Source organism: Mastigoproctus giganteus, chromosome 3, assembly GCF_048544385.1.
Source record: "Mastigoproctus giganteus isolate SK-2022 chromosome 3, ASM4854438v1, whole genome shotgun sequence".
Lineage (NCBI taxonomy): Eukaryota > Metazoa > Arthropoda > Arachnida > Uropygi > Thelyphonidae > Mastigoproctus > Mastigoproctus giganteus.
This window is the reverse complement of record NC_143577.1, coordinates 207194372-207214020: the sequence shown is the minus strand read 5'-3', so window position 1 is coordinate 207214020 and position 19649 is coordinate 207194372. Positions and strand designations below refer to the sequence as shown.

General features: G+C 36.3%; 1 protein-coding gene across 1 annotated transcript in view; it reads right to left on the bottom strand.

The window, feature by feature from the left end:
- Nucleotides 1-19649, bottom strand: part of LOC150088631 (uncharacterized) — a 178780-nt gene that overhangs the window by 98665 nt on the left and 60466 nt on the right. Inside the window, exon 8 of the mRNA XM_090370272.1 lies at nucleotides 14654-14790. Coding sequence (XP_090226398.1) covers nucleotides 14654-14790 — 137 coding nt within the window. The remainder of the gene's footprint in view (nucleotides 1-14653; nucleotides 14791-19649) is intronic.

Here is a 19649-nt window from a genome sequence, read left to right as displayed (position 1 = left end):
CGTGGCTTGACTGACCAGGTTTCAAGCCCGTGACTACTGAATACGGTGCTGTTTCTTGTATTCTATCTATCTTGTGAACTCCTCTGACCATTTGGTCGTCCCAGAATATAAACAGAAAATTTATTTATTTATTTATTTATATATATATATATATATATACACACACACACACACACACACACACACACACATATATATATAAAAAGCAGAATAAGTTGGTTATGGTTACAGCTTTATAGTTGAAATAAAAATAAATATCTTGTGTGCGTGTGTGTGTATGTATATATATGAGCATCAGCCAAAAAACCATTTTATCCTTTCATTTTCCCATCCCATCTAATGATTTGTCCAATCTTTCTTAAATTTATACTAAATTCTATCCCTAGAACACTGGGTGGAAGTTAATATAAACAATTACCCTTTTACCAAATACAAATACCTAGACATCATTTGGCAATCATTTTTTCTTTTTCAATTTAAACTGATGTCTTCTTTGTGTATCTGAGGGGCAAGAATGCTATCATTATTTAGCCAATTGAAAGCTTTATTGAAAGCTGCATGGGAACCTAATTGAATACTCAATTAGGTTCCCATGCAGATGCCCAGTTTCCAGACACTGCAATTTACAGAACTCAAGTATTTTTTTGGTAGGAATATCCTTTGTTGCCCTCAACTAATCAAACTGCTCTTCTCTACCTCTATCCACTGGAACCATTCCCTTTCTAAAATAAAGTAAAACAAAATAAACAGTATTCAAGATGGGGCCTAAACACTGATATATACAATGGATAATTACCTTTGTTCCCCAATAGTAAAGTTCCTGTATAACATTAACAGAACCCTATGAGCTGTCCTAGCAGCCTGTCTGTACTGTGCAGAGAATTTTGTATCAGATTGCAAATTACCCCCAGGTCTTTTTCATTATGACTACAATGGGTTTGGTGTAACGCAAATGGTATGTTATTCTGGGAACACTACTACCCAAATGCAGTACATTTTCCAGTTATAGCTCAATTTCCATTTTTCATCCCTTCTAAATAGTTTATCTAGATCTTGAAGTAAATACTTTGATTAATATCATAACTACCCTGCTAGCCTTTCTGTCATCAACTTCAACAAACCAATAAAACAATTTCAATAATAAATATCAGAAACAGTAAGAGACCCAACATTAAATCCTGCGGGCCCCTGCTTGTGACATTGGTTCACAAAGATAAGTGGCATTTATAACCAATCGCTGTCTGCTATCACTTAAACATCTCTTTATCCACCATAGTATCTTGCTGCTAATACCACGCTGATTTATGCAAGTCATTCATAACTTGCATAAATCAAACTGTATCAAACTGTGTCAAAAGCTTCACTGAAATCTAAGTATGTCATAATTGTTCTATGAATTCAGTTCCTTTGTGACAACCTCACAGTTAATAAGCCTGCTCAGGCATGATCTCTACCAAACCATTGTTTTAACTGCCTTATAACTCTATTCTTATGAAGATGAACTTGCATGTAGACAAGTGGAAATTAAGAATAAGTAAGATCTATCTTTAATTTTTTAAAGGGATCACAGATAATTCTCAGATGTTTCATAGTACTTCCAGTACCACTCCCTCAGTGACTATAAAATCAGTAGAAGGAAAACAAACGGTGTTTTCTATTTTTAATTTTGGCCTCACTTGACTACTTTTAACTAAGAAATTAATAGATAAATTAATAAATAGTTATTGTTATTTGGTTTTTTTTAGGAGCATTAGCAACTAAGGCCATATTGCTCTGGAATATGCGGTGATCATTTCCTAACCTTTCCGCATCCTCCGTATTTGGTGGTGACGGGCTCGAACCCCAGTCTAATAAATAGTAATTAGTAAATAAATTTATCTATTAATTTTTTTTTATTACTCCAGAATAGCCTAAGCCTTACAGAGGAGGAATGTAACAATAATAGTACAGATCTATTTACAGTCAATAAATAAATGGGATATAATACAGTATACACAATAGAATATCATATATTACAGGCGATTTGCATTTAGGCAAAGATCGGATGACAGAGATCTGTGTATTTCTAACAAAACCTTTATTATTATATTTTATTGTCTGATCATAACTTATAGTTTACTCTGAGTGATTAGTATATTATATTATTATTATTCATTTTTTGATAATTTATTGTATTATTTATTTAATCGTTTATTCTTGTTTTTTAGTTTCTTGGTTATAGAACCTTTGTAATTTTTTTTGATATTGATATCTTCAGTAGAATATCAATGTTGGATTCATTGAGCAGTCTTGCAGTTCTATTGAAATGGTTGAATTTTAGATTATCAGTTCTGAATGGCTCTAGTGCCAGCAGGTTGTCAAAGCTCTTGGAGGGCAGCTAAAATTGATCAGGTAGCGCAGCACGGGGGGGCATCCAGCTTTCCAGCCACGAGATGCATCAGGAATTTGCAATCTGCCACAGCTCTTCTTTGGCAGAGTGGTACCATCCCAAAGTGAGCATACCATTCATAATAAGATTTTGTGTCCATTTCCAACCTAGACTTGTACACTAAAAATCTAACTATGGATTTCTGAATATGTTCCAGTTGTTTTATGAGTATTTTGGTGTGGGGATTCCAGATATGCAAGGCATATTCAAGTATTGGGTTGATGATCAATATACATGCTGTTTTTATGAATTGTATGTTGGAAAAGTCAAAGCAGATTCTTTTAAGTAATCCAAGAGATTTGGAGGCCTTTGCTGTAGTCTTATTAATATATATGTTGAAGTATCCCTTGGCAGAGAACCATACTCCCAAATCTGAAACCTCTTGTACTTTCTTTACCTCATGATTATTGGTTTTGTAGGGATAACTGATTTTATGCTTTTTATGATAGTCTGCAATAGAGATGATGCAGCATTTGCTAAGTTCAGTGTTAGGCCATTATTTCTAATCCACATGGTGATAGTAGCTAATCCTTCTTCCAGTAGTTCAGTCTTGTGTTGATTTAATGGTTTTGTATATTTTGAGGTCATCTGTATGTGATAGCATTTTTATGTCCACATGTTGCATACAATCTTGTATGTCATTAATGTACACTGCAAATAATAGTGGACCAAGAGGAGAAACCTGGGGGACTCCCCTTTGGATAGGAAAAGTGGAGGAGTAGCTTCCCTCCAAAAGAACTCTACTTTTCCTGTTGTAAAAGAAGTTTAACGTTATGATATGTTATTTGATTTTTAGGAGCATTAGCAACTAAGGCCATATTGCTCCAGGATATGCGGTGGTCATTCCCTGACCTTTCCACATCCTCTGTATTTGGTGGTGATGGGCTCGAACCCCGGTCTAATCAAGAAGCATGTGCTACGCACTGCTGCTCCTTCCCACCCGGCTACAGAGGCGCCTTTTAGCGATATGGCATTACTCAATATCCCTATGTGATTTAATTTGAGGCAGAGAAAATTGTGTGGCACTGAATCAAAGGCTTTTTTGTAGGTCCAGATATATGATGTCTATTTGGTTGTTATTGTCAAGGCCAAGTTTGATATCACGTTCTAAGGAAAGCAGGTTGGTCACTACTGACCTGTTCATAAGAAAGCCATGATGAATGTGGCTGAATCTGTTCTCCATAAAGCAACGTAGCTGAGAATATATTAGTTAAAAAAGATTAAATGAAGTCGAAAGTATTTAAAGTTAGAAAGCACTGCATAAATTAATTACCAACTCTTTCCTGTTCTGCTGTCTTTACAGTCACTGAAGTACAGGAACTCTCCGACTTACGTAAGGGTTGGTTCCGCAGAACACTACATAAGTCGGAATTTCCCCCATGTTTGTGCAGCACTCGCAACTGTGCTAGTGGCGCCTCCGTAGCCAGGTGGGAATGAGCACCAGTGCGTAGTATATACTTCTTGATTAGAGCGGGATTCGAGCCAGTCACCACCAAATACGGAGGATGCAGAAAGGTCAGGGAATGACCACCGCATATCCCGGAGCAATATGGCCTTAGTTGCTAATGCTCCTAAAAAAAAAAAAAAAATAACAAATAACAAATAGCAACTGTGCTCACTGAATTGATTGAATCAAAAAAGAAATGTTCAACGAACATGTAAATAAAATTATTTATCATATTTATTCAATTTTTTATCTCATGTGCAGGAAAAATTACAAAAGCGTGCGATTTAAAAAAAAAAATTTCAAAATTATAAAATTACAAAAAAAAAGAGAGAGGAGACAGGCATAACATCAGTAAGTTTTACCTCTCGAACATCATTGACAGAATCGATGTTTTCAGCTGATAAATACACCGCTGTGGAGGTTGAGGGCTGTGGAGATTTAGAAGAGGGCCACTCAATTGCTTACGAAAGAGCATAATGGATGACTGGACATGGCTTTTTTCTTTTCATCTTAGATTTCTTTGTAGCAAGCAAGCATATCATTCACCGCTCCATTAACTTTTAAGAATCTTTCACTGTCAGAATTCATCTCCCCATTGCCATCTCTCTGGTGATAAAGCATCTCATTTGGTTCATCTTGAGCTTTGTCAGCATTTTGTTCTTTCACTATTGCTGCCTGCAAGGCAATAAGTCCTTCGTTAGATAATTCCTTCTCTTCTTCCTCTATTAACTCCTCCACGACTTTGGCATCAACCTCCAACTGAAGTAGCTCTGCAACCTTTACGATCTTATCTGTAACCTCTTCATATGATTTGTCTTTTTCTAATCCTTCAAAGCCTTTTATGTGCCGTGAGCATATTTTCTTCCATGTGCCATTTAACAACTTTTAGTAATTGTTTTAGTAATGTTTAAATATGGCGTGGTAAATATTGTAAGATTTCCAAGTCTCTTAACGTAAAATTTTTCTCATCGTGTACTGCAGACAAAGCCTGAGCAAATGTTATGCATGAATAGTATGCTTTTAAATTCGAAATAACACCCTGATCCATAGGTTGGATGAGTTAAGTCACGTTTGGCGGTAGAAATATGACTCTCACGTTTGAATTGAAATCATCTAGATGCGTAGGATATCCATGAGCATTATCTAATTGAAGCAAAATCTTGAAAGGAATGCTGCTGTCTTTACAATATTTTTCAACCTCGGGAATAAAGTAGCATTTAAAGCAGGCCCAGGCAAACTATGCCCCACGGGCCACATGCGGTCCGCCACACATTTTTGTGCGGCCTGTGAGCTTTAATTGTATTTTCGAAAAAAGTTTACTTATTTTATGCCTTTTGCGACGCCATTTTGAAAAATAAATTTGTATATGTAATACATTATAAAATTTTTCGACTTGTAAATTGTTTTATCATCTCTATTGTTCAAACTGAGATAGAATTTGAAATTGTACGCGAACTGGAGCGAGCCAACACACCGGCCGCAATTCCAATCTGTTTTCTCTGACGGTCATCCCGCAGTTAGTTTTTTTGCGTTATCTTTGGTTATCATCTTGGTACTAGTAGCAATAAAAATTATATTTATGCGCTTTTAAAAATGAATAAAAAAAACGAAAAATTCAACAAGAGCATCGTGTCTTCAATGAAGAGTGGAACACAAAATATTTTTTTGCTAACATAAATAACCAGATTATTTGTCTGATCTGCCGGGAGAATGTCCCAGTGTTGAAAGAGTACAATATTAAAAGACATTTCACTACTAACCATTCTGAATATGGTGCCAATTTAACACGGGAAGCAAGAAAGAAAACTGCTGATGGATTGATTCAAAATTTATCTAGACAACAAAATGTGTTTACGTGGCTAACTAAGGAACAAGAAGCTACCATAGAGGCAAGTTTTGTTATTTCTCATATAACTGCAAAAAGCAACGAGCTTTTTTCTGATAGACACTATATTAAAGAATGTATGACTGATGCTTGTGGAATTATATCTCCTGACATTAAACACAAATTTGAGAATATAAGGTTACTGTGGGGTTACTTCTACCCATATGCAGTACTTTGCATTTGTCAAGGTTAAACTTCAGTTGCCACTTCTTAGCCAATCTGCCCGAATTATCTAGACCCTTTGCAGTAGCACACTACCATTACTGTCATTAACAAGCCTGCCAACCTTTGTATCATCTGCAAACTTCAACATTAAGGCTGATATACCTTCATCAATATCATTGATAAATATACAAAACAACAGTGGACCCAACACCGAAGAATTGAATGTAGTAGTAGTAGTAGTGGCATGTGATGCAAGAAAGCAAGTGTAGGAGCTTATGCAGCATCAGCCAAAAAAAAAAAAAAAAAAAAATCACACCATTCCCTCCAAATGCCTGTCCAGTTCCTCCTTAAATTTATTCAACCTATCAACTTCCACAACGACAGATGGAAGTTTGTTCCAGCAATTAACCACCCGCTGGCTAAAGGCAAATTTCCGCACCTCTATTCTACATCTTTCCTTTCTTAATTTGAATTTATGCCCCCTTAGGTTCGTAATCTGAACAAGTGGAAGGATCCCATCAGAATTCAGCGAGCTCAACCCATTCAAGGCCTTATACACCTCAATCAGATCGCCACACAGGTGCCTAGTCTCCAGCCACTGCAATTTGCAGAACTTAAGCCTCTCTTGGTAAGAGGATCCCTTCATTCCCCTCACCAATCTTGTTGCCCTTCTCTGTACATGCTCAAGTAAATCTACATCCTTCCTAAAATGAGGCCTCCAGACTGTATGCAGTACTCAAGGCATGGCCTGACCATTGCCTTATACAGAGGGACAATCACCTCCTTTTCCCTGCTAGCAAAATTCCTATATATCATTCACAAAACCCCATAATCTGCCCTAGCAGCCTGTCTGCATTGCTCAGAAAACTTCATATCTGACTGCACAATTACTCCCAGGTCTTTTTCATTTTCTACCACCTTAAGTGTAGTACCACACAGTTGGTACGTTTCTCTGGGGTTACTTCTACCCATATGCAGTACTTTGCATTTGTCAAGGTTAAACTTCAGTTGCCACTTCTTAGCCCATCTGCCCAAATTATCTAGATCCTGTTGCAGGAGCACACTGCCATTACTGTCATTAACAACCCTGCCAACCTTTGTATCATCTGCAAACTTTGACATTAAGCCTGATATACCTTCATCAATATCATTGATAAATATACAAAACAACGGTGGACCCAACACCGAACCCTGTGGGACTCCACTAATAACATTAGTCCAAGAAGAGCAGCACCCATTGATTACCACTCTCTGTCTTCTCACATTTAACCATCCTTTTATCCATTGTAGCAACTTACCCTTAATACCATTCTGCTCCAATTTGTACAATAGTCTTCCATGCGCAACAGTGTCAAAAGCTTTCCTGAAATCCAAATATATGATATCAAAATTATTTTTTGCATCCAATTCCTTTGTAACCACATCATAATATCCTTTCAAATTTCTCAGACAAGACTTTCCCTTAACAAACCCATGCTGTGTCTGAATTATTGCTGCAGTCTTGTCTAGATGATCCTGCAATGCATCTTTAACCAGTGACTCCATTATTTTACCCGGAACAGAAGTTAAACTAACTGGTCTGTAATTACTCATGTCACCCTTCGATCCCCCTTTGTGAATTGGGGATACATTTGCACCTCTCCGGTCCGTGGGAACCTCCCCTGAGTCCAATGATGCTCTCATAATTACGGCTAAGGGTTTGCTTAGTTGCTTTGCCATCTCCTTTAATATAAAGTATCGATACAAATTTGAACGAGCAATTATTATCAGTATTAGAATCCATAACATGGTACTCGATAGCTCTTGACGAGCTGATATATTTGAAAAATGCTTAACAAAATATAATTTACAATGGAACAAAATGGTAAGTGTAACAACTGACGGAGTACCAAGTTTGACAAGTAAAAATGTTGGAGCGTTAAAGAAAATTCAGGATAAAATTTGTGAAAATTATCCTGATTATAATTTTAATTACAATTCATTGTATTATACATCGACAAGTATTATGTAAAAATGTGTTAAAAGTTGAACGTGTCACATCTTGTATTATTAACCTAGTAAATTTAATACGATCGAGGGGCCTGAAAGTTCGTTAATTTTCTTCAAGATATTGAATCCGAGTACACAGATATTCCTTATCATAGCCAAATTCGATGGCTTTAGCTTAGGAAAAGTTCTTCGGCGAGTATGGGATCTTAAAGATGACATCATTCTATTTTTAAAACTGAAAAATATTATGGACTTCCCCGAATTAACTGATAATAACTGGATATGTGATTTTGCGTTTACCCTAGACATCGTGACACACTTAAATACTTTCAACACTGTGTTACGAGGAAAAAATTTATACGCCCATGATATGGTAAAAAGTTTGAATGGATTTCAATTAAAATTCCAGTTGTTTCATTGCTATTTGGTTTTTAGGAGCATTAGCAACTATGGCCATATTGCTCCGGGCATTCCCTGACCTTTCTGCAACCTCCGTATTTGGTGTTGACGGGCTCGAACCCTAGTGTAATCAAGAAGCGTGCGCTACGCACTGCTGCTCCTGCCCACCTGGCTACAGAGGCACCAAAACTCCAGTTGTTCCTTCGACATTTATTGATTAACAAGGTAGACCACTTTCCAACCATGAAGTTGCTGAAGATTCCAGAAAATAAATTTGAAAAACATTGTGAAATTATCAACGCTTTGAATGAAGACTTTTCACAAAGATTCGGCGACTTCCGAAAAATTGAGAAAAGTTTGGCAATAGTGTGCTACCCATTTTAAATAGAAATTGATAGTGCACCGAGTGAACCACAACTTCAGATTATAGATCTGCAGTGTGATACCGATTTAAGGGAATTGCACCGTTGTGAAGAAATCTGTAAATTATACAATACTCTTAATTTGGACAAATTCAACGAACTTAAAGATTTTGCCCGAAAAATGTTGGCTATTTTTGGATGAACCTACATATGTGAACAAACATTTTCCATCATGAATCTAAATAAAAATTCTTTACGATCAAGCATCACCGATGAACATTTACAAGCAGTTTTAAGAATCTCAACAACAAAATTAAAAAAATGTTAAAAGATGTAAAACAGTTCCATTCAACTCATTAAATTCTTGGTTGTTAGAGAATATTTTTTTTATGTTATATTTCTTCTTCATGATAACTAATAATATATATCTAAAAATAGTATTTTACGTGCAGCCCGCCTTCTTTTTGAATTCCTAATGTGGCCCTTCAGCCAAAAAGTTTGCCCAGGCCTGATTTAAACCAATACTCAAAGAGAGATATTCTTATCCATGCTCTCTGATTCGATCGGAAATGCACAGATAGGATGGCTTTATTGTTGCCCTTAAATGCACGAGGATTTCCAGAATGGTACACAAGCAGTGGTTTTAATCTGTAATCTTCCACTGCACTAGCCCCAAGCAAGAGCATTGCCATATCTTTTGACACCTTGAAACCTAGCATTGTATTTTCCCTTTTGGCAATGTATGTTCGATCTGGCATTTTTTTCCAATACAGAGCAGTCTCGTCAATGTTAAAAATTTGCTGCATTGAATAGCCACCTTCATCAATAATTTTTCCAACACATTACAAAATTTCTCTGCAGCTGTAGAATCGGCACTAGAGACTTCACTGCATACTTTAACATTGTGGAAACCAGTGCGATGCTTGAACCTATTAAACCACCCGTTGCTTGCCATGAACTTGGGTTGGGGTTCACCGTACTTATCCTTAATATCTTTATAAATAATTGTTGCTTTTGCTTGAATGGTCATTAGACTCAGGGGCACTCGCTTCTGAATCTGATTTTCCATCCATATTATTAACAGCTGTTCCATCTTCGATATAGCACCTGAATGGTGTTTTGTGATCCCTGTTGATCTTAAATGCATTGGTCCTTTAATGTGTTCTTTTATATGCATACTGTCCCTTCAAAAAGTATTCACTGTTGAAGAAGCGAGACCTAATTCCCTTGCAATATATGACAAACTTTGTACTGCTTCGTCCTTCTTAATCATTTTCATCTTTATTTCTAAATCAATTTTTTTTCGTTTCTTGGCACTGCCAGCACTTGCATTTTCTGTTTGTCCCTTTCCCTTCATCATTGTAATAAGTAAATAGGAATAAAGAGAAGTTTCTGAAAATTTGTTTTTTATATGATTGAAGATTTCACCATAATAACCAAAAAATCCACACTTCCAGTTATCGATATTATCGCAAATGCAAGAATATCGAGTTTACTACCCATTTATAATTAGATCCACCAACAGAAAAGCCCAATAAACCAGAAAATGTGCTTTAGAAAAATATCACAAAGGCATTCAAAATTGACTCTTATAATGGGAACATATGATAATGATGAAAGGGTAGTGCAATTTACATTATAAATATGACCTTTTAGAGAGATAAATAGCTTAGTAATATAGCGAAATTTTCAACTTCCAAGGACTTGAAACAAATTACGAAAAAAAAAAAAAAAACCACCATTACGATACCTCGGTTCACATTACGATATTTTCACGATACCTCCATTTATTCCTACGGGACGCAAAATATGTTTCCACAATTTTTTGCTTGCTGCTTTGCACCAGCCAGCAAAAACTTGCGTAAAGTCAAATTTCCATAAGTCGGGGAGTTCCTATATTATAGAAAGTATGAAAAAAACAGCTGAAAATTACCTGTGATCCAGTTAAGAAATTAATGAGACATCTTACGCTACACAAGCTGAAGTGTTTAATTTTATGCTTGCTTCCATTTTATTTTACCGGATCACACCATTAAAAGAATTACCCTTTCACCAAACATATCTTAGATTTGTATTACTTCTTAAACTATGGACTCTATAATTTTCCCTAGCATAAAAATCAAACTTACAGGTCTGTAATTACTTCACTCAAAGGCTATTCTCAGTATTATAGTTAAGAGTTTGTTGCTTGCTTTTAATGTAACTGGATAGATTCCATCAGCCCAGGCACCTTCTTTTTAATATTAGTATTAGTAGTGGCAAATGATGCAAGAAAGTAAGTTTATAGAGCATCAGCCAAAAAAAAAAAAAAAACAATTATCCACCTCATTCATCCATCCCCTCCAAGAATTTATCTAGTTCTTCCTTGAATTTATTCAAACTACCCACTTCCACAACAACAGATAGAAGTTTGTTCCACAAATCAACCACCTGCTGGCTGAAGGCAAACTTCCACACTTCTATCCTGCGACCATCCTTCCTCAATCTGAATTTATGCTCCCTCATATGTGTAGTTTCAAAAAGGAAGAATGTCATCAACATTGTGCTTACTCAATGTAATCAGAAGTAATCAGATCTCCTAGCAGGTGCCTAGTCCCCCAGATGCTGCAAGAAGATCTGATTGAGCTGTGACAATTTCTCTACCAGCTTCCTTTCAAGTTATCATGAAATCATTTACCTCGCAGTCAGTGTTACATAGACTTCTGGATTCCCCATCTTTAAAGGGGATGTACTAAGAAAGAAATTCTTATTGGGAAATTTTTTCTAGTAGCACAAGAACACATCAAAAATTGTTTTATTAAACAAACATTTATATAAAAAATATTGTATAATTCAGGTTATATTTTATATTTGCATTTGATGCAGCAGAAATTATCAGTGATACTGCAACCACGCACGAGAAATAAGTTTATTGTGAAAATATGTTGAAGTTATTATTTAAAATTTGTAAAAGAATTAAGTATTTGTTGGGCTAGTGTATTGAGAAAATACAGCCAATATGTGTATGAAATTTTGTACCAATCTGCAATTAAGCCAAAATACGCTAAACTGTAAAATCCTGCACTTTACAATCTAGAATTCTTTAATATCCAGCATACATTACAAAAAACATTTTACAATCCAGAAATATTAAGAAAGCAATTTGGTACTCATATCAATGATTGCATTTACCTTTAAGGATTCATGCATAAAAGAGTGACATTTCTCTAATAATATGATATTTGCAGGATTATTTTTCCGTTCATATGATTTTGTGGCAGCAGAATTTAAACTATGTAGATAATGCAATGGTTTTAAATCTCACAGCAGAGCAGTTGCTCTTTGCTACTTTCAAACAAATAACATCATCAAAAAATTAATCAGCCATTTGTTTAAAAGATGAGACACTGCTATGACAGTTTGCTTCAGAACTAACTGGTTCCCCATTAGATAGCAGGTGGTCTTTAGTGACAACATTCAGACAAACAATTGTAAATAAGATGTTTGATGTGAGCTGACATGCACTCTAAGAAATCAGAGCTTCGAAACTGAATTTATAGCTAAGGCTATCTGTTTTGTCTGGGTTTTGTCACTATAGACAACCTGCTATTTGATGAGTGATCAGTAAGCAGTGTCTATCTTTTGAATAAATGACAATTAATCTTTTAGCCAGGCCATCTGTTTGAAAGTAGTGTACCAGGGAAACCCACTGCAAAGCAAGTTTGTTCTACTTGGGAATTTAGACCACTGCATTAACTAAGCAGTTTAAATCATGCTGGCCACAAAAACAGATGAAAGGACAAGGCAGTCCAACAGACATTTTATAATTTCTCTGAGACCATACAGCTTTAGCTATATTATAACTTTGAACCTCTCTCTTTCAGTGATATCTCTTATTCAATACACTTTGTAACTTGGTGTGAACTGCTCTGGCAAATTACAGTTGTAGCTGGTCATAAAGATTACACATATCTCGTCATTCATGAACCAGTTTGACGTTGCTTTAAACTGGCTCTTGCATGAGCCAGTTTGACATTGCTTTAAAAGCTAAAAGCAAGGGGCAATAGAAAATGTTCAGTGCAAGCAGAGCTGAAAAATTTGTATTCTTGATTAAACCTATGGTTAATCTCTTAGATAAACAGTGAGTTACTGATACACATAAACAACAGATTTACTTCCACAAAATGAAATTTTTGCCACCATTACACTAAATCATAATGCTTGACGGCTGCGTGGCTAAAATAGGAAGAAAAACATATGTAGTTTGTAGTGCTGCTGGCTTCCACTAAATATTAACAATATGAAAGAGAAGGCCTACTGAGTGACATTGAACCATATATTATTTTTCGCTCTATAATTACAAATGCGACAAAATCAAACATCTTTGTTATTATGTGCGAGAAATTGATTGAATTTTTCCACAGTACATTAATAACTACATTTATTGGAAATTAATAATTTTATTTTATATTTTTTATATTACTTTATATTATTACATTTATTAGAAATGTACATTAACTATGGTACATTTATTACGAAAACTTTCAAGCCTAAAGGCAAGCAAGGCTCCTGAGTTGATGGCATATATCCAGCAGTCTGGGGTGTACTGAACCACTGAAGTTAATTATGAGAGCATCTTTGGACTCGAAAGACATTCCTTTGGAGCGAAGAAGTACTAACATATCACCAATACATAAAGGAATTTCCAAGAGTGAAGTTGGTTGGTTTGGTTTTTTTTTTTTTTTTTTTTTTTAGGAGCATTAGCAACTAAGGCCATATTGCTCCGGAATATGCGGTGGTCATTCCCTGATCTTTCCGCATCCTCCGTATTTGGTGGTGACGGGCTCGTACCCCGGTCTAATCAAGAAACATGTGGTACGCACTGCTGCTCCTTCCCACCTGGCTACGGAGGCACCTTAGTGAAGTTGGTAACTACAGGCTGGTTAGTCTGAACTTCAATGGTAAGGAAAATCTTAGAGACAATGATCAAGAATGCAATCCAGGGATATTTAGATAGAAATGGCATTTTGAAGGACAAACATGGTTTTGTTAAGGGAAAATCATGTTTAATTAAATGTGAAATCATGTTTAAGTGAAAACATTGACATTACACATAATTAAACTACAAATAGATGAATTAACATGTTTGCTGCTTCAATACACTAAGAGTAATGTGGTGCAATGCAGGACTGTGTTCAAAATGCACCCAAGCAGTGTGCCACAACACAAATGAGTGGCCATTCTTAAGTGGTCAACCAATGAGTGCCATAAACATAAAGGGATATGAAATTAACAACTACTCAGTATTGACACACTAACTGAATGCTTTGCAGTAATGCTTGGCATTTGTTTATAGACTTTGACATGGTTTTGTTGCTTTGCTTGTGTTGATGTTAGTTTATATATATGAATATAACTTTTATAAAATTTTAAGATTTTTTTTCTGATTTACAGCTGAACATAAAAGTAAGTGCTTTTAGCAATGAATTCCAAACTTTTTTCAACCAGTATGTACAAATTTTTGGAATGCTGGGGATGTCAGAATGTTGATTCTGATAACATTCTGAAAATTATGAATTATGGCACGCTGAACGAGTTCTCTCACATTTAGGTAGCAGCAAACATATTAAATATATAATATCAATTTATTTTTAATATATTTTTCTACAGCATAAAGCTGAGAGAGAGAGGTACTAAGTTCTTCAAATTTCTGCACATTGCTGTATACTGATCACTGAGCAACATTTTTACAGTAGCTTACCTTTTTCATTCATTGCCCCTTGCAATACAACAAAGGGCAAAACGAAGCAACGTGCCATAAATTCTAATTTTAACTGGTAAAACTAATAATTAGTCTTTGCATTATGGATCCCAAACACCAAGGGAAATTCCTGAAATGGAACATCTGATATTACATCAAGATAGTCTTTCATTCTATAAAAATATAATTTCTTTCATAAAATTAATTTCTTTTTCCAGAATTAGAGAGGAATACTAACCTCCAATATCTTCCTTTCCAAGTGTATTACTAGGAGTTTTTACATCCTGAAGCTGACTCTCCAGATGATTCTCAATGTTTTGGATTTCATTATTACCTAACACAAATATATCACTCAAGATACCTTTGGATACAGCTCTATGGAAAAATGAGAAAAACTAAATTAATCTCAAAACCATTATTAATAATGAAAAGCAAGATGACATACAAAATTAATACAAAATAAAAGTACAAAAAACAGGGGAAAAAAGCATATTCTGATATGAAAAGTTAATCCTTAATTTTTTGGAGACCTTGCCAAAAAACCATGTTATTTGACCAAAAATTAATTTTTATTACCCCCACACATCTTAAATCACTTTATAAGGCATTAACATAAATCATCCTAATTATGCTGCTTTAAACAACACTTCTATTCCCTTATATTTCATCATCACAAAATACCTGTGTTCGTGAGACCAAATCTGCTTATGATAGGAACAGGGGTAGAAAAATTACCAGGAAGCATGAATTAGAAGAGGTACTATACAATCTATAAACTACACTGATATTAGCTGTTGTTAAAACAGCAATTATTAACATATGTAAACAGAAAATTATGTATACTCACCATATTAATCACCCCATTTGAGAGGACTAAGTAATAGAACACGATAAAAATCCAAATAATCTGATTAATATGGGTAACTTTCTGGTAAGTATACATAACTTATAATTAGTAATTGCTATTTAAACAGTAGTTTACAGATAGATGATCTGTTGAATCCTTCCATTTCTTGTTTCCAGGTAATTTTTTTTTATCTCCCCATTCCTTTGTATGCAAATCTAAATGTTGTTCCGCAATTAAGATTATTTTTAGATGGTGAGAAATAAGAGAATATCAGTACAATTATTTATGATAATGCCCTATGAAGGGATTTAAGATGGGAAGCTGATAAAAATGTACTGTTTGATTTTTGGTCAAACAACATGGTTTTTGCTCTGCCTTCCAAAAAAAACAAAGGTGAGCTTTTCATATCTGAACATACTTTTTTTTCTGTTTTTTTTTCAGTGACACAGTTTGTATAGAAATATAGCTAACACAATGCTTATTATAGCAAAAAGTGTCATACAGCTAATTTACATTATCAGAGGGTAACCAATAAATTAACAACTGCACTGAAATGTGTCCGTCCAATAGCTATCTGCTAAAATTTCAATTTCACAGCACCACAAAGGCAGTTCTTAGGCTGCCCCTACTATAATGTGCAGGCTCATTAATAGAGAACTGAGGTATTTCTGTATCTCTGAACAATGTATAAAATAATTAACAAGAAGAGTTCACTCATCACTATATCTAATAATGTGTAGCTTTATGAAACTAAAGAAATTAATGAAAATTAAAGGATGGTGAGGAGAGGTGGGATGCAAAAGATTCTGCACGGGAATGAATTGCTGCACAAATAGCAGTACACACCATGAGAATGACTGTACTTTCAGAAATAAAATAGCATATTCCCAAGGATATGTGATTGTGGCACAGGTGCAAAAAATTGAGCTGACCTGAGGGGATATAATTTACAGTTATCTTTTCATATACAGGGTGTTTCAAAAATGATGGTCAACAATTTAATTCTTTGAAAAGTACAAACTAAAATAAGCAAAAAAGTCGCAGTGAATATCGGGAAGTACCCATGTTCTTTACGGCGTTGATATACACTGATGAATGTGCACCTGTTGGGCTGCCTTCGGCGGGGAAATGCTTCATGGTACAAATGTGCAGTCTCGGGTGCACTGCTGTTGGCTTTACCATACATCTGAAAGGTGATCTGAAAGTGCACGTCCACATATGCTTCGTTGCTGTAACCCCTTTCCATGTTGACTATCCTTTGACAAGCACTAGTATGCCTGCTACTTCCATAATTGAGAGAGTCAGTTCAAAATGAGCATAACCTAACCTAAACAAACAAGTCAGTGGTGGATCCCAATTAGAAATGTGCAATATCTTGAAAACGATTCACTTAAAGACCCATGTTTACTAGTCCTTTTTTTGCATATTGTAGTCTGTACAGTTAACCTTTAAATTACTGACCATCACTTTTGAAACACCCTGTATGTGGATTACAGAAAATCCCAAGTTTATCGTTTTATAAAAAATCTGTCTTTTTTAAATGTCACTACTGATTTCTCATATTGTGAAGACATTACTACTGAACTGCAGCAGAGATGCACTACAACCACAAAAAAATTGCACATCTAATAAGAGATGAATGATGCTATATACTTGTAATATAGTGCCATTTTCTGAGGGGTTGAGAAGGCAGCTTCAGCAGTTATTACCACTTCATTACTGTCAAAGCTTTTGACACTGTTGCGCATGGAAGACTATTGTACAAATTGGAGCAGAATGGTATTAAGGGTAAGTTGCTACAATGGATAAAAGGATGGTTAAATGTGAGAAGACAGAGGGTGGTAATCAATGGGTGCTGCTCTTCGTGGACTAATGTTATTAGTGGAGTCCCACAGGGTTTGGTGTTGGGTCCACCGTTGTTTTGTATATTTATCAATGATATTGATGAAGGTATATCAGGCTTAATGTCGAAGTTTGCAGATGATACAAAGTTGGCAGGGTTGTTAATGACAGTAATGGCAGTGTGCTACTGCAACAGGATCTAGATAATTTGGGCAAATGGGCTAAGACGTGGCAACTGAAGTTTAACCTTGACAAATGCAAAGTACTGCATATGGGTAGAAGTAACCCCAGAGAAACGTACCAACTGTGTGGTATTACACTTAAGGTGGTAGAAAATGAAAAAGACCTGGGAGTAATTGTGCAGTCAGATATGAAGTTTTCTGAGCAATGCAGACAGGCTGCCAGGGCAGGTTATGGGGTTTTGTCAATGATATATAGGAATTTTGCTAGCAGGGAAAAGGAGGTGATTGTCCTTCTGTATAAGGCAATGGTCAGGCCACGCCTTGAGTACTGCGTACAGGTCTGCAGGGCTCATTTTAGGAAGGATGTAGATTTGCTTGAGCGTGTACAGAGAAGGGCAACAAGATTGGTGAGGGGAATGAAGGGATCCTCTTACCAAGAGAGGCTTAAGTTCTGCAAATTGCAGTGGCTGGAGACTAGGCACCTGCGTGGCGATCTGATTGAGGTGTATAAGGCCTTTAATGTGTTGAGCACGCTGAATTCTAATAGGATCCTTCCACTTGTTCAGATTATGAACTTAAGGGGGGCATAAATTCAAATTAAGAAAAGACAGATGTAGAATAGATGTGCGGAAATTTGCCTTTAGCCAGCAGGTGGTTAATTGCTGGAACAAACTTCCATCTGTCGTGGAAGTTGATAGGTTAAATAAATTTAAGGAGGAACTGGACAGGCATTTGGAGGGAATGGTGTGTTTTTTTTTTTTTTTTTGGCTGATGCTGCATAAGCTCATACACATGCCACTACTACTACTACTATTAGTGGTGAGTGGGTGGGGGGCAACATCCTCATCAATGCAGCAACTGATGAACTGATACCCATCCACTTATGGAAATTGGATTTTATAAATTCTTTATAACATTATTTCTGCTAAAATGTGCCAGAATGCTTTATCAATGCAGCAATGTTTTATTTAAAAATCAAAAATTGTTAAGGAAGGTATAAGCAAACCAGGCCTGTTTCTCAACAGCCATTAAAAAAAAAATAATAAAAGAAAAAAAAAATTATTACATAACAGGAAAGTTTAGTTGAAAAGGTCCACACACGACCTTTTCAACTAAATTGTGATCCAAGAAAGCAACGGGAAACTACTTGGATTATCCTTCCCTTGAAAACTTCAATGATAGCAAGCAAAATAAACCACGGCCCCGAGTCTCGGCGTCCCTCGAATGGGGCAGGGGTGCTAAGAATCTCCGAGCTTGCGTCGAAGAATTTTCTGAAACTAGCTACATGGAACGTTAGAAGCCTACTACAACCAGGAAAACTAGCCAATGCTTTACAAGAAATGGAACGCATTAACATCAACATACTTGGGCTAAGTGAAACCAAATGGCCTGGAACAAAGAAGTTTATATCAAACGACCACCACGTCTTCTGTTCCGGAGGAGAAGAGAACACCAAGCAGACGTACGGCGTCGCTTTCGTTGTCCACAAACAACTGGCCAACAAAGTCACCAGTTTCACCCCAATATCGGAACGAATCGCACTACTACAGCTAGCAGGCAACAAGATCAACCTGAATGTGCTCCAGGTCTACGCACCAACAGCGGACAAAGACGATCAAGAAATTGAATTGTTCTACGACAAGCTAAGCAACACTTTAAAGTCGCTGAAGAAGCACGACATGACGGTCATCCTCGGTGACTTTAATGCCAAAATCGGTCAAGGAAAGCTACAAAACATAGTCGGAGAACATGGCTTGGGGACACGGAATGAACGAGGAGACAGACTCGTCCAGTTCTGCCAAGAAGAAAAATTTAGCATTGCCAACACTTGGTTCAAACTACCACTTCGACGACTATACACCTGGACCTCACCACAAGACTCTGACAACAATATCGTCAGGAATCAAATTGACTACATCTTAATCAACATCAGATATAAGTCAAGTGTCCTCAATGCAAAAACTTACCCCGGAGCTGACATATCATCAGACCATAACCCAGTAACAGCAACACTACGTCTCAAATTACGAGCAGTCAAACGCACAAGCACAACAAAAAGAATCGACCTGGAGAAACTGAAGAACACCGCCAACAGACGACAAGTACAGCTTCATCTCAACACTACAATCCGATCGATCGAAGCAGTAACAACAGACGTGCAAGCATTCGGGCGTTCACTCAAACAGTGCATCAATGAAACAGCAGAAACCCTGCTAGGACATCAGGCGTCGAAAAAGAAACAACGGTGGATGACTCAGCACATACTAGACCTAATGGATGAACGGAGAATATTCAAAAACAACAACAACCGGGAAAAATACAAAGAAATACAACAAAAGATCAAACAGGAAATCCGGAAGGCG